The sequence below is a fragment of the Hyperoodon ampullatus genome (assembly GCF_949752795.1).
Source record: "Hyperoodon ampullatus genome assembly, chromosome: 6".
NCBI lineage: Eukaryota > Metazoa > Chordata > Mammalia > Artiodactyla > Ziphiidae > Hyperoodon > Hyperoodon ampullatus.
The window spans coordinates 1,019,329-1,034,851 of NC_136919.1; the positions used below are offsets into that span (position 1 = coordinate 1,019,329).

The window sequence follows — 15,523 nt, forward strand, 5'->3', positions numbered from 1 at the left end:
TACCAAAGCATGCACAGCATAGATTAATAACAGTGAAAAAACTTGCTTTCAGTAGGAATGGATGCTAGTAGAGTATGGGGGTTAAGAACAACAGGGTGTCGAGGGGCAGCAATGTTGATTATTGCCTGCAGGTCCTGGACAGACCTCCATCCTCAGCCATTGGGCTTTCTCACAGGTTGTATTTAATAGTATTACAGGGACTAGCGCAAGGGGTGGTGAGGCCCTGAGCCTTGGAATCCTCTTATGGGCTTTATACCTTGAAGGGCTTCTTTACTCATAGGGTATTGATTAGTTCTGGGGAGAGGTTTCGAGGGACCTATTTGAGTCTTAAATGGGAAGAGCACTGTGGATTTTGCCAATATCAGTTGGAGACTTTTTGCCCATAAGGAGGGTGGTAGCTGACTCAGTAGGGACAAATGATCAGCGTCTCCCGAATCAGCTCCAGGACCATCAGAGACAAAGCAAAGCAAAGACAGTGAAGGGTCACTTAATTCACCTGGTTGGCTATTTTGACTGTTACTGTGAAATTCTAGAATTATTTCCCCTTTTGGGAGAAAGAAATTCCAGCATATTTGCTGAGCCGTCTTGGCCCAATAAATAATGAATAGGGGCGGAGAGACTAAGGAGGGAAGTGTGGGTATCTCTCAGGGGCCTAAACGAAAAGGAACAGGTTCAGAGACAGGACCCTCTTGAGGTTCATCAGAGACCCCCACTATTTGGATCACTTTCGTGCTCCGAGGCAGGGGCTGCTTTACCGCAGTTGAACTGAGAGTGTGGCTCTGGTGCCAGAAGAGATTCATTCCCAATCTGGAGAGTTGTTTTTCTGAGCTGAAGAAGAGGGAGGGTTGGGAATGAACCCCTGTGGTTCCTCAGAGGCCCGTTGGTGGTGGTCAGGAGGGCGTTGGAAAGGCTGGTTAGAGGGCTGAAGGCACTTGAAGCACTTACACTTGTGACAATCTTTTTCCCAAAGTCCTGGCTTTTTGCCATAATAGCAGGACCTAGGAGGATTTGGGGTTTTTTTAGGGACCTTCATTTGCTGGAGTTGAAGGTTAAGGATTTGTGTGGACTTCCTTTCAGTTGAATAGTCTAGAGTGCAGATGAGTTGGTGGCTAAATTAGCTAAGTCTGGAGTGGACGTGGTTTCTGGTTCAACCCTGGTCCTTTTATCTAGAAGGGAAGGATCCCAGTTACGCCTGTTAATGAACACAGAGTTAAAGGCTACCTGAGTGGATTTGTTACCAAAGCAAACTTGAGTCTGATCGTCCATACAGTAAAGCCAATCTCCTGACACCAGTGTGTGATGAAGGAAAGTGCAGTGTTTATTGCAGGTGCTAAGCAAGGAGTCCATGCAGCTAGTGCTCAAAAGACCCAAACTCCCTTAAGTCTTTCAGGTAAAGGTTTTTAAAGACAGGGTGAGGGAGAAGGGTTGTGGGGTGTGTGATCAGCTCGTGGACATTTTTTTAAATAACTTTACTGATTTTTTAAAAAATATTTATTTTTGGGCACGTTGGGTCTTCACTGCTGCATGCGGTCTTCCTCTAGTTGCGGCGAGCGGGGGCTACTCTTTGATGCAGTGCTTGGGATTCTCATTGCAGTGGCTCATCTTTGTTGCGGAGCATGGGCTCTAGGCACGTGGGCTCAGTAGTTGTGGCACACGGGCTCAGTAGTTGTAGCACACGGGCTTAGTTGCTCTGCGGCACGTGGGATCTTCCCGGACCAGGGCTCGAACCTGTGTCCCCTGCATCAGCAGGCGGATTCTTAACCACTGCGCCACGAGGAAAGTTTGGACATTCTTCTGATTGGTTGGTGGTGAGATTATTGGGAGTCAGCATCATCAACCTTCTGGTCCCAACCAGTCTGGGGTCTACATGCTGGAGCGACAGCATACAGTTAGCTTCTTCCACCTGGTGGAGGTTTCAGTATCTGCAACACAGCTCAAGAACACGGCTCAGAATATTATCTGTAGCCCTTGAGGAGGAACTAAAGGTCCTTGGCTTTGTTTAATGGCTAAACTATTGTTTTTTGGTATTGCTTGTTTTCCTTTCTTCTGCATTTTCTCACTTCTCTGCTTAAATGTACTCTTGGAACCCGGGGAAGGCCTGGGAGACTAAAGGTTTTCTACAGACAAGAGGCAGGTGGAGGACATGGTGGGGGGAGGGGCTGTTCTGGGAAGGCCCCATAGTGTCCTGCTTGGTTACAGATTCGGTCTCCAGAGGAAGACCAGAATTTTCTTTAAGGACAACCTGAAATCAACTATAATAGTTGTGAACACGTTTGTCAGGTCGTTGCCTGCCAGCCTGAATTCTGTTCCCATCAACAAGCTTAGGAAAAGCTTTTGAAATGTTCAGTAAAGGTCTCCAGCAAGTCCTCAGGCCTGTCAACAGTCAGGGTCTGTTTTTCCAAATCCCTTCCAGATTCCCACTTGGTTTCATTCACTGTGGGGCCTGACCTTCACTAATAAGCCTGTGGACTAATTGATACATATCTGAGAAGCCAGGTTGACAAGTTTGAATCACTAATGTTAAATTCTTCAGCAAACCTATGAGTTTCTCAGTTACTTTCAGAAAATCTTTGACTATGGATGGCCAACAATTCAACTTTACTTAGTTCGGGGAACAAAAAACTAGGGATTTAGCATTTGGACCCCCAGAAGGTTTAACTTTAATAAGTTCAGGGGAGGGGGAAGTGGGCAGAGGTTTTGAGAAAAAGGGGAGTTTCAGCAGGAGGGTTAAGAGGAGGGGGTGGGAGGCCCAGAGGAGGTGAGGATGGCAGAGGGTGAAGGGAAGGCGGGGCTGGGGCCACAAGGAGGGGAGGGGAAGGGCCTCAGAAGCCATTTCGTGTTCTTTCAAGTGTTTGCTCACCTCCATTCGTTAGTTTAGAAGTGGTATTTTGTAAAGAGGCAATTTTAGAGTCTTGGATATGTTTGGAAGCCTCAAGGTACAAATTAAAATAAGCATCCCAGAAATCCCCCGGCAATCCAGTGGTTAGGGCTCTGTGCTTCCACTGCAGGGGGCACGGGTTCAATCCCTGGGCTGAGGAACTAAGATCCCACAGGCTGGAAAAAAACAAAAAATCCCACTCAGTCTGTTTAGTTTCAGAGCCATGGCTTTCTGAGTTGATTCTGAGACAAACAAGTTTGGGGAAAACCAAAGTTCCCCACAATGGCCACTAGTGTTCTGAATTATTTCTGGTTAAGGGACCATAGTTTTTTTTTTTTTTTTTTTTTTGCGGTACGCGGGCCTCTCACTGCTGTGGGCTCTCCCGTTGCGGAGCACAGGCTCCGGACACGCAGGCTCAGCGGCCATGGCTCACGGGCCCAGCCGCTCCGCGGCATGTGGGATCTTCCCGGACCGGGGCACGAACCCGCGTCCCCTGCATCGGCAGGCGGACTCTCAACCACTGCGCCACCAGGGAAGCCCCGGGACCATAGTTTTTAAACACGAAACCAGCTGAGGTTCCTGACGGGGGGCTGCACTTACGGCGTTGAGATGACTGGGATCGCATTTCTCAGAGGTTTTCTCGAGAGCAGAAGAGAAAACCCTAAATAACGTGACGCCAAAGGAGTGTTACGAAAATTCCAGCACGTTTCCAATAAGGAGAACAAACAAGTATTCAGCGAAAGGACAGAGCCTTCCCCAAAAGCCAAAAAACAGAACAGATAGATCCCAGATAAAGCCAGAGAGCTCAACCAGGAGGGCCTGAATACCAGAGTAGACTGGCCAAGGGGCACAGGGCGGCGGGGCCGTCAGTGCCCAGGCTTCTCCTCCTTCAGACCCCACTTCTGGACACCAGTAATGTCCACTTTACAAGTAAAGCCGCTAGTTATTTTACCAGCAAAATGAGTTTATCTGGGAACAGCAGAGGAATTAGAATTCAGGACGTGCAAACTACGGCTATAACCACAGGCAAGTGCAGAGAAGCAAGCACAGGACCGTTACTTTGCGGAGGAAAAGGGGACGTTTCACTTGTGGGAAAGTCCATGGGAGGAAACAGAGTTCAAGGTGACAAGTCTCCTTGGCTGGGCTGTCACCTTCCTCCTGTCCAGGGATGAGTGGGGGCCGAGGGGCAAGCAAGCTCCCCCTTCAGGCCTCGCTCAGCACAGGGCCCCTCCCTGGTGCTTTCCAGGCCTGGCTGCCCACTCCCTCCGTGGGGAGTCCACTGCTTCCTGCCTTCTCAGCTGTGACATTTCTGGGCCTCAGGAGGGCTCCCCAGCACGTACACCTACTGCTCAGCACCTAGGCTGGTCTGAACCCGCTCCAGGAAGACCCTCCTCCCCTCCTGCCCCTTCCCTCCTAGGGGTCATCCCTGGGGTCTCTTCGGGTTTCTCCCACACACAGCTCTGCTGGCAGTATCAGCGATGTCCTCATGCACCCCTCCCTGCACAATGAGTTACCAGGGGAACGGTGGCATCTGGAGGATGCATGTGCAGGAAGGTGAGTCACAGGCTGTCAAACCTGAGGGCACAGGAGCTGCTTCAAAGGGCATGTTCTGGGCCCGCCCCCAGGGTGCCAGACCCAGTAGGTCACCTCGGGCTCCCCTGAGACCCTGGGAAAGCGCTAGACGGAGCATGGGGCAGATTCCTGGGTAGTCAAGAGCGGGGTCAGCACAACCTGTGGGCTCTTGTTCCCGCAGGGCCCAGCAGCCTGCAGCCCCTGGATGGACGCAGCCCTGGGAACAGCCAGTGCTGCTCCCACACGTGTTGGTCAGAAACTGCAGTCAACAGGCCGGGCTGCGTCACAGCACCTCATGTTTATTGGAAATCCCCACATTCTGTGGAAAATCGAGGGTCTGCCGTCTTTCAACTCAATTGCTTCACTAGCGGCCGTCTGGGTTAGAGACGGTGGGGGGTGTGGCCCTCAAGGGAGCAGGCGGGAGGCCCTTGTGGCGAAGGGACCCACCGACCGTGCTGCCCCGAGTGCAAAGCGGGCCCAGGGAGCCTCACCTGTGAGAAAGGGCTCAGCACAAGCAGGGTCTCCTGGTCACAGTGTCCTAGCATCACGGAAGATGCAAACATTGCAGGAAACTCGGTGCAGGGTACCCCGGACCCCTCTGTGCTATGTGTGGAACTTCATGTAAAAACAAAAAGGTTTTTCAAAAGCAAGCTGCTTCAACAGTTTACCCAACTAACTCTACTTGTGTAGAAAAAGGGTTGCCGGGTGTCCCGGTGTGGCAGTCAGGAGCCCCTGGGCCGCGGCGGGAGCCTCAACCTTGGCCTCCACCTTGGCGACCCTCCTCTGCCCCAGGCCCTCTGCTCGCCTGTGGAGCAGTGGGGAGAAGGAAACTAAGGCACAAGGTTTGATTCTGAGGCTTGAAAAGCGTGGCAGAGCCTGGATGGATGCAAAGTCGTCCTGTGGGCCTTGGGCGTGGCCCTGACCCCGCCATCACACCCAGGTCGGGAGGCGTGGACGCAGCCGCCGGCCACTCCAAGTCGCTAGAGGGATCACCGCCTCTGAACCCACCGCCGGGCAGCATCCTTCCCGGGGGAAAGCGTGGCTGCACATGGACTGTGGAGCGGCAAGGGGGCAGGCGGCCTCGGCTGAGCAGCAGGCTGCATCTTATGATGCTCTTCACATCCGCAGAAAGAGGCAGGTGCCGCTGTGTTGCTCTCCAGGTGGGAAAGTGGGCACTGGGACCCAGAGCAGCCACGCCAGGGCCAAGAGACCAGAGCCAGCTGGTTTCTCCCTGCCTGGGCCACGTTGCGGGGGTGCGGCAAGGGGGCCACAGCCCCAGAGAGCAGGGGCGGAGCGTGAGCTCCAGGATCCGTCAGAAGCCACCGGCAGGCTGGGTGGGGACGGCGCTCCCCTCCTGGTTCAACTCCAGACTAATCAGCTGCCACAGGAGCCCCCAGCATCGACATCGGTCCCACTGGTTCCTGGGGGCTGAGGCCTCGGGCGGAACTCGAGAGAACTCAGTGCCAGGCGTGCAGGCCAAGCTTCCGGAGAGCCATCCTGACCTGCTGTCAGTCTCAGCCGGGCGGGGAAGGGGGCTGGGCGGCGGCCCCCAGGTTTAGCTGCCAGGGAGGGAGGGGCAGCCGCTTCAAACCTGTCACCCTGTGAGGGGACGACACTGTCCTCATCTCTGCAGAAAAGCGCGGGGCGGTTGCTGCTGCTTCTCACCGTGCGGCTTTGCCTGGGGCCGGGGAGCCACCATGCCGTCCTGCCCCGTCCTGTCCCATCAGGTCTCAGCTCAGACAGGCCGGTGCGGCTCTCAGCCGATGATGCCACACTCCCTCGGGCCCCCCATCAGCCTCCTCTGAGCCCCACTGCGCAAGGTCCTGAGTCCCTCTGCCTGCGGTCCGGACCCCATAGCAGGAGCAAAGCCGGAGAGGCCGAGTGGGCCCACAGCAGGCCTGGGGTCACTTGGGTCCAGGGGACCGGGTGGCGGGACAGTTCCCACCCTTGTGGAGTGAACCAGCATGCTTACTTCTGTGGTCCATGTTCTGCAGTCAGAAACTCAGAGCAGCCTGCTTTCCTCTTTGGAGCCCAGGCCGGGGCTGCTTCCTCAGCCTCGGGGACCCCGGGGCTGGCAGGTCTAGGAAGGAGTCAGGCCTGCAGTGTCCTGGCCGTGTCCACGTCCAGGATGAGCGGGGACCCGAACTCCCGGCCTCGCAGGTACACCTCCAGTCCCTGGAAACAAGCAGGTCATGATGACCAGGTATCCAGCCCCTGGGCTCCGGGTGAGATGCCAAGTCAGCCTGGAGTCAGCGAGGGGCAGGGTAGAGAGGCTTCTAGGAACAAGGCTTGGATGTCCTGAGACCTCAGGTCAGGGCAAGCCCTCCTACAGTGCAGGCCAGAACTCTCCAGAGAAAGGAGATCCAGGTCTCCTGCCCCAGCGAGGTTCCCACTGGCCCAAACCCCAGGCTCTGATGAACCTGGCTTGTCCTCCCTGACCCCCCAAGGCCTCTCGATACCTCACCGCAGCCCATGTCTCGGAAAGTCCTCTGCAACTAAGGGCCATTTACCCCGCTAGTCAACTAAGGTAGAGCTGTGACTTCCCACCAAGCTCCCACCTCGCCCCCGTCCTCCGACCACACAAGCCCGACCCCAGAAGAGCCCCAGATGGGCCTGGCGGCTCTCACCTCTCCGGAGTATGACACCAAGGGCGAGATCTCGCAGATGGCCGGAGGCTCTCCACTGCCGGGTGGGCTGGGGGGTGCACTTGTCAGCATCTGCTCAGAGGTGCATACCCCGGGGCCCTCCCCTGCACCACCCACCACACTGGCTGGCCCAGTCCCTGCCCGGCCGGGCTGTCCATCACACCCGCCGCCCTCCTCGCGGACAGCTGGGCCCGGGCACTGACCCCACCCGAGCAGCAGGCTCTGACTTGGGCTAGAAAACCCTCCTCGCCCCTCGCAGGCATCTCACACAGAGCCCGGGCAACCAGACTCAGGGTGCGGCCGTTGACAATCACAGAAGGAGACACCTAAGGTCTTATTCTTTCCACACCCTGAAAAATGACCTGCCTGCTGCTTTCTGGATGTCACGCCTGGGTCTTGGCTTCAGAGCTTCTGATGAGCAGGGAAGGTGTGACCCCCATGTCCCCTGCGGCTCTAAGCAGAGCTTGAGGGCCGGGCACACAGCCACCTGCCTTCGGTGTGGCGCTGGGGCAGAAGCGCCCACCCCAGCTCAGACCACAGCACAGCCAGCAGGGCCCTGGGGCTGGGGCTTGGGCCACGACACCCTGACATCCTGTCCTTCGGGTCGCACCCTGCAGCCCACGCTCACCTGGGCTGCTCGGGGAGCCGGGCCCCGTGTGCGTCCAGGAAGTGGGCTCCCGCCTGCAGGGCCCACCGGTGGTGCTGAGCGAGCAGGGCCCGCCGCGCCGTGGAGGGATTGTCTCTCTCAGCCGAGTCAGCGTTCTTTAGAGGGGAGAACTCCTCCCCCCGCAGCACTTGGAAGGCCACGAAGTTCCTGGGGTGGCAGGGACGACAGCTGGGGACCAACCTCCCAGCCCAGACGCCCTGGTCCTGGGCAGGTGAAGGCCAGGCCGGGTGACAAGGACTACGTTGGGGGTCTGGCCTGCAGGCAGCAGGCTGGGGAGGGCCCCGCAGGCACCGCGGGAGTCTTTGTTTCTGAGATCCCGGAGCTGCCCTCAGTCCTCCCTTCCCTCCCCCTCCCACGAACCCCACCCCCAGAACCTGGGACCCCAGGGTGAGGGCCACATACCCTGGGAGTCCCCAGCAACCTCGCCTGGAAACAGCTTCCTAGCTCCCGGCCAGGGGCAGATGGAGGGCTCAGGAGAGAACATGGGTGTCCCCCAAAGTCCACAACCCCAAGGGCTCCAACTGCCCCGGACGCTCCCTATGCTCCCACCCCAGGGGCTGCTTCCTCTGGAGTTCTTGCCCTGAGACCCGCCTGCAGCCCCCCAGCGAAAGGGCACTCCCACTGGGAAGCCCCCAGCCTCCACTTCCCTGCCTGGCTGGGCCTCAGAACCACCACCAAGTCAGGGAAGGGAAGGAGGAAAAAACGAATGACTGCTCCACTAACTTGGCAAACGGGAGCACATCAAACACGAACTTCTCCATCTTTATCCCGTTGGGCTCGAGTGGCTTTACTGGATTCCCCTCCTCGTCCACGTAGGGGACCTTCTTCACAGCCACGTGTGGCTTCAGCAAGGGCTCGAACTCCCTGGGGGACAGGAGGCCAAGGGGAGGAAAGACACAGTTCAGACGGGACAGCTTGGAGCCCCAGCCCACCTCCCCCATGCCCGGCCAGCCTGGGCAGGTGCACAGATGGCCACAGCAGGCACAGGGCGGTGGGGGCTGAGCCCTATCTCTGGAGGGCCAGGCATCCTCATGCTCCCCGGCCTGAGAGCTGGGCACCATCGGCCACATCCCTGCCCAAGCCCAGTGGCGACTGGCAAGCCACGGGGTGTACGTGGTGCCTGAGGGCAACGGCCCCCGCCCCCCCACCTCGGAGTAGGGCCACGCCCACTCGGCCACAGAGCCTTGTACCAGATACTGGAGCGCTCTGCTGCCTCCAGCTTGTTTGAGCGCAAGACCCTTTCCGTACTGCACCCCACAGCCCCACCCAGCTCAGGTCTGCCCCCAGTCCCTGTGGCCCAGCTGGCCGCCCTGCACACCTGGTGACCGTCTGGAGGAAGTCTCGCGTGAAGAAGTGGTTGCAGATGTTGCCCGCGTTGTAGAGCAGGCCCCCTCCGGGCGCACGCAGGCGGGCCGTCTCGGGGCTGATCTCGCTGTACTCCACCACCTGCGGGACGCCGTCTACCTGGCACACCACGCCCACCGGCTCCTCGGGGGACGCCTTTTCCACCACCTGCGGCCACGACCGGACGGGCGGGGACGGCTGACTAGGGCGGGGCCCAGCGTGCAGGGAGGAAGGGGCGGGGCCAGGGGCTGGCAGGAGAGCGGGGCGTGGAGGGCGGCCCGAAAGGAGAGGCGAGGGCGACGCGAGGGGGCGGCAGGCTCACCTTGGCTCCACAGTCGGCACCCCGCAGCACGCAGAAGCCGATGAAGACCGGGTCGGCCAGTCGCACCAGGATGTTGTCCACACAGTACACGTGCACAAACTCTACTCCGCGCCGCTCCATGTCCTCTAAGACCTGGTGGTCCGCCAGCGCGCAGTACAGGCCCCCGTTGCCATCTGCAGAGGGAGAAAGCAAAGGGTCTTGGAAGGGCTCCTGCTAGTTGAGGGCGCGCTAGAGGCAGGCGAGGCCCCCCGGGGCTGGACCTTGTGCCTGAGGCCGCTCTCTGTCGCCATCCAAGTAGCCCTGTGGCTGTTCCACGTGACAGATGGGAATCAAGGCCCAGAGAGGGAAGGCCACTGGCTCAGGACCATGCGGCCTCTGGGCAGCGTATTTTGGCCTCTGTCCCAGGCCTCCTGACCCCTAGCTAGCTCCACATTCCAGGCCAGGCAGACCCTCCCTGCCTCCGGGATGGGGTGTACCTGGCGCCATGGCAACCTTGTCCTTCTGCTCCAGGATGGCCCTCCCATCGAAGGTCACGGCAGGCAGCATGCGCTGTTCAAACATGACCACGTTGTTGGGGTCCAAGTGAAAGAAGTCATGCTCCTTGAAGAACTTGGCTGTGGGCCCCAGAGTGAACTCACTGGTCATGATGTACCTGCAAGGGGACGCAAGCCTGAGCCAGGCTTTCGGAGGGCCTGGCCCCTCCGGTATATCGGCTGCCATCAGGGTGCAGCCTTAGGGCAGCGGTCAGGCCTCCGCCCAGGTGGGTGCTGGGCTCTGTCCGGGGCTGTGCTGGGGTTGGGGTTCAAGTCTTGGTGTGGAGCAGGACTAGGGCTACACGGGGCGGATCACTCTGGGGCCAAGGTAACGCAGGAGGGCACACCAGGGCACGGTGCAGCGGGTCCCATAGCGCTCGCCAGCCAGCTGCTCCACCCGCCGAATCCGTTCTGCCTGCAGCTGATACAGGGTCTTCTGGCTGGGCAGCCCCACCTGATACATGCCCTTGGGGTAGGTCACGCCCAGGCGAGTGCCCTGCCCACCAGCCAGCAGCAGCACGGCCACCTTGTTCAGGGCGATCTGGTGGAAACCTGGGGGCATGGGGCGCCATGAGGGGATGCCTGGAACCCGTCACACAACCACCCTTTCACTTTAGAGCAAACCAGACTTGTGCCTGGGATGGTGAGACGTCTGATAGCCGCAGAACAGAACTATCCAGATAACATTCTGATTTGGGCCTGGGCCTCACCCAAACCTAACCTTGCCCCGACCCCGCCGAGGTACTGACGATATCCTCCTGGGTTCATTCCCAATCTAGGTCCTTCAGAGGAAACACCGGGTGGGCCGGGCCGGAGTTGTCCAGCAGGGGCCTTGGGCAGGCTCCCCTGGAGGAGCGACTGCCTCACCTCCAGGCCAAGAGGCAAAGAGCGCAGCTGCGCCGGCGCTGGTGTGAAAAGGAGCGTGTGCAAGTGTCTAAGGGGTCCCCTGTTGTCAATACGTGGGCTGGGCAGCTGGCCATCCAGGCGTGCCCAGCACAAAGCACTCTCCCCAGGGAGTGCGGCCTAGGGGCGGCTGCCAGCATGGCAGCGTTCGGGGGCTCCAAACCCCAGCCCCGAGCTGGTGCGTGTGAGAGCGTCGATTTCACGAAGAAGGCAAACTGAACTCCAAGTACCCCCTCCCCTGTCGCCCCGCTCTGTGGGCGAGGCCGCCTTCCGGAGGCCGGTGGCGCCCGCCGCTTGGACCCCCGCCCCGCCTACCTTCCTCCTCCCAGAGCCGCCGCGTCTGGGGGGCGACCCCGCTCGCGCTGCCTACGCGCTCGGGAGGCAGGGGCCGCAGGCGCGCGGCCAGGTCAGGCGCGGGGCCCGTGGGGCGCGCGCAGGCGGCGGCCGCGCGCCGGCAGTGCTCGCGCAGCGCCTCGGGCTCCAGGGGCTCCAGTTGGGCCAGCAGCGCGGCACGCGGCCCCGGCGCCAGCTCGGCGCAGAAGCGCAGGAGGTGCTCCTGGCCGGCGCGCTGCAGCCGGGCGCGCACGTCCAGCTCCGATGCCATGTCGCCGCCGCCGCCGCCGCCGTCAGCCGCGCTGGCACTCGTGACCCGCGCTCTCGGACTAGCGTCACGGGACTCGGCGGGCGGTAAGGACCCCAGCTGGGCGGGCCCGGGGCGCCCCGCCTTGACCCCGCCCAGGCCCAGCCCGGCCGGGTCGCGGACCCCCGCCCGCCCCGCCTCTTTTCGGCCCCGATCCCGCCCCGGTCCCGCCCCCGATCCGCCCCGCCTCTCTTCGGCCCCAGAGGCCACCCCGAGCCCCGCCCCTGCCCACTCAGGCGCAGGAGGACTGACTTCAGTTCTAATTCACCAACCTGCCCACAGCCCTGGGGGGCGGGGCACCCGAGGGAGAAGCTAGGGTCTGTCCCTGCCCGTGGACCTGTTTGCATTTACCAAGACGCCTGGCGCCGGGGACCACAGTCCGGGGCTCAGTGAAGAGCCCAGCCGACTCACGGCTGGGCTGGGGAGGACAGAGCCAGATCACCAGCAGGGCCGGGTGTCTGGATGTCACCAAGGCCCCCCAGAAGGCCACCCGGCCTCCTTGGGGGCTCCCTTCTTCACATCCCCCCTCCTTGCCGTTGCCATGTGACCGGAACCGCGCAGGAGCTGCCCGTCGCCCCGCCTTGTTACTTAACTATCTGGTTTTAAACATCTTGCTGTTTACAAACTCCCTTGTGAAAAATATGAAAGAGTAGCTTCAGCCACTTGGAGACAAAACTTTCTTTCAGAAACTAGTTTTATTAAGTCTGAAAGTAATACATGCCCATGGTTAAAACAAGTTCAAATGGTGCTTTAGGACCCAAAATGAAAAGTAAGATCTCCCCCAGCCTGTCCCAGGGAACCTCTGTTAAGGCCGTTGCCTCTCCCGGCAGGCAGGTTCTGTCCATAGAGCCCCACCCCTTCCACTACCCTTTCTGGGTTAGTAGGTGGTGCTTCACAGCCTCCTGGGGGCCCACTGTACCTTCTCCTGGACCTGAAAGAAGTCAGCCTGCCTCAGGGCCTTTGCACCTGAATGGCTCTTCCTCAGAAAGTCACATGACTTCCTGCCCCACTTTGCCAGATCTCTCCTCACAAGTCACAGCTGGAGAGACCTTCCCATCCTTCTCTGTTCCTTCGTGCCTTTCTACATTCTCCCGGCCTGGCTTCCCCATGAGAAGTAAACCCCATGAGAGCTGGATGCTGTCTGATCCAGCATCACTTTCGGTCCACGCCCAGCACACAGTGGACACTCAGTCAGTGTTTGTTAACGGGACGAACGTGTTGGACCCCAAGCCTAGCACAGTGACTGGGCCACACAACGGTTCGGGAGCACGTGCTGAGTGAGTGGATGGTCTGCTCCTGTAGCCTGTGGCAGTGAAGGGCGGCCCGGGGCAGATGCTGGAGCTGGACGTGGAAGGCAGGGAAGCAGGGAGCGGAGCAGGCTGCACACCCCAGGCCAGAGTCCACCCAGCCCTCACTGCCCCTGCACACGTGCCCTGGAAGGCAGGCGTCAGGACATCAACTTGGGGTCCGTCTCGGTCAGGGTAACCCCTAAACCCCACCTCAAGGCATGGGTGAAACTGAGATCAGCAGGACAGGGACGATCGGGACTGGGGAGCCAGAAGCACCTGCAGGGCCACGAGCACGGGAGCTGACCCACCTGGGCAGCCGGGGTGCAGACACGCGGGAGCAGCAAGGAGGCAGAGGGGGGCGACAACTTCCCGGACCTCCGCCGAGGGCACGCTTGTGGCCGCGAAGCCACCTTTCCTTTGTCCTAGGGCCTAGTCCAAAAGGTTCGGGGGAGCAGGACCCCAAGGCCAACAAGGGTTCCTGGTTGTCACTGTGGGAGTGGAGGCCAGAGAGTCCTGGGGTTCACTCCGGACTGGAGGCAGGTGCCCGTCCCTCCTCCCACACCCCGTGCTGGGTGGGGACAGAGGGGCCTAGGGCCCCTGCCCACTCCAAGGAGCTCCAGGCTGGCACAGTGAAAGGTACAACTGAGATGGTTACCTCAAAAAGTTTAAGGGCCGCAGAGGACCTGCCTTGCCTGGGGCTCTGGGAAACCACCCCAGGTGACAGCAAATCTGAAAGCTGCCGCTGGGAAAGTGGGCCAGGCTGGAAAGCAGCTTGGAAGGAGGAAATGATCAGACTTCAGGATAAGAAGGACACAGGGGCCACGTCTTAGTCCCACGCCCAGAGCTGGCACTGATTCCAGTTGCTTCCATGCCTTCCTCCAGTGCCTAGCCCGGGGCCATGTAAAGCCCACAGACCAAGGGCCAGCGGGGACCACCTTCCCCACAGCCCTAGATGCCCTGAGAGGCCTTTGCTTCCTCAACACAGTGGGCGCAGGCTCACAAGGGCCCTAGTCTCGTCTGGGTCCCGCTGGTCACGCGGCCCTGAGAGGCCTCCACACCCACACTGACGCCCACAGAGCTGTCCCCAGGCCTCCCCCTCGCACAGGCCTCGCCCTGGCCTGGCATCCCACACAAAGATGCTCTTTCTGCTGCGACCTCCAGGATGGTTTCCACTGAGCACCACTGTGGACCAGGCCCTGTTCCAAAGAGCACAGGGCTCAGCCAGGAGCCAACAGGAAGGGTGTTCCTGGTAGGAAAGCCACCAAGTGCAAAGGCCCAGAGGTGAGGGAATGCCGGTACCCTAAGGATAGGGGAGTGGGGTGGGGGGTGGGTGTTGCTGGAAGCAGAGAAGGAGGGGGGAGATGAACTGTAGGACAAATGGCTTGAATGCCCCCTGGGCCTTTGGCTGGTCCTGCCACTTTGGGAAGGCAGGGACGGACCAGTCTCCATGGGGTGACTCCAGGCTCACAGCTTTCTAGGTAACCCCCAGATTCCTTACCACAAAAGAGTCCTCAATTTGAGGGGTAACCCCAGGGGAGAAATGGACCCAGGACACTGCCCGGCCAGGGCAGCTGCCCTTACAGCCTGAGACACAGACCAGTGCCTGGGGCCCAAGGACACAGAGACCCAGGTAGGCAGGCCAGCCAGAGGGTGGAGCCGAGCCCTGTGCCAGCAGCCTGTCTGGAGGAGGTGTTTGGCGACTCTGCTGTTTTACCCCTGAAGGTGGACAGTGTGCTTCTGAAGCAGCAGATAACACACGTGCAGTGTTCAGTGGCAAGGTGCCAGCTGCATGTAGAAAACTGTCGGGGGGGGGGGGGGGGGGGGAGGGAGCAGGGTTAGGGTCTGAGGACAGGCTGTGGTGAGGGCAGGGGTCCCAGGCAGACAGCATCTTGGGTCCTTCCCGGGTTTGGGGGAGGGCTTCCACCGGTTGGTCCTGACATGGCCTCCCAGAGCTGGACTGCAGGCTAAGCCCTGTCCCCTCCCAGACTGACCAGACGGAGTGACCACATTCTGGCTGGAAATGAAGCAGGGGCAGTGGTGGCGGCGGTACACACGGCTGCCTAGCTGGCCTGAGGTGGCCATGAGAGCCCTAGGAGCAGCTGGAGGAAGTGACCAGCCAGAGTAAGGGGCCCGAGCAGAGGATCTTGCGAGCAGACGGGAATCTGGGGACACGGGAAACGTGGCTTTGTCCTGCAGCCGACAGGAAAGGCCAGGCTATCCCCAGGGGCCAGAGGAGAAGCTAGCAGCAGTGGGGACAGAGAGGCCTCTGTGAGGGGAAGCGCCCAGCTGGCTGGAGCCCACAATCCTCTTGGGGCCCGCCTGGCGCAAGAGAAAGGAGCCCCAGGGTTGCGCCGGGGGACCCTCAGCGAAGAGCGCCCAGGGGAGCTAGAGGGGGAAGGTGGGTGTCTGGAGGGCTGTGCTCCCCATCGTTATCCCGGGAGGCCACCTGGGGACAGGTTTTCTGCAGGGCGCCTGGCCCCGCCCTTCGGAGAGGTGGGTTGGGCGGCCAAACCCGGCAAAGGCGGAACCGCGGCGGGAGGGCTGGTGTGGTGGGGGTTGGGAAGTATAAGGGCGCCGCTCAGGGGTGCCTCCCCCACCCGCGAGGTCGGGAGGGAGGCAGAGTTGGGGGACCCAGCCTTCTAATAGCCGGGGTCCTCCGCGCGCCCCCGGTCCCTCCCGGCACGGCGGGAGCGCGCGAGGCCCCGACCCCTCCGCTCGAAAATCAAACCG

General features: G+C 60.2%; 1 protein-coding gene across 1 annotated transcript; it reads right to left on the minus strand.

The window, feature by feature from the left end:
- Positions 1 to 6,541: 6,541 nt before the first annotated feature.
- Positions 6,542 to 11,468, minus strand: UAP1L1 (UDP-N-acetylglucosamine pyrophosphorylase 1 like 1; the record flags this gene model as incomplete). Its single annotated transcript, XM_079706437.1, has 9 exons — positions 6,542 to 6,625; positions 7,078 to 7,144; positions 7,724 to 7,909; positions 8,486 to 8,626; positions 9,081 to 9,274; positions 9,429 to 9,601; positions 9,905 to 10,080; positions 10,309 to 10,513; positions 11,180 to 11,468. The coding sequence occupies 9 exons, from the start codon at positions 11,466 to 11,468 to the stop codon at positions 6,542 to 6,544; spliced, it is 1,515 nt and encodes a 504-aa protein (XP_079562563.1).
- Positions 11,469 to 15,523: the final 4,055 nt, after the last annotated feature.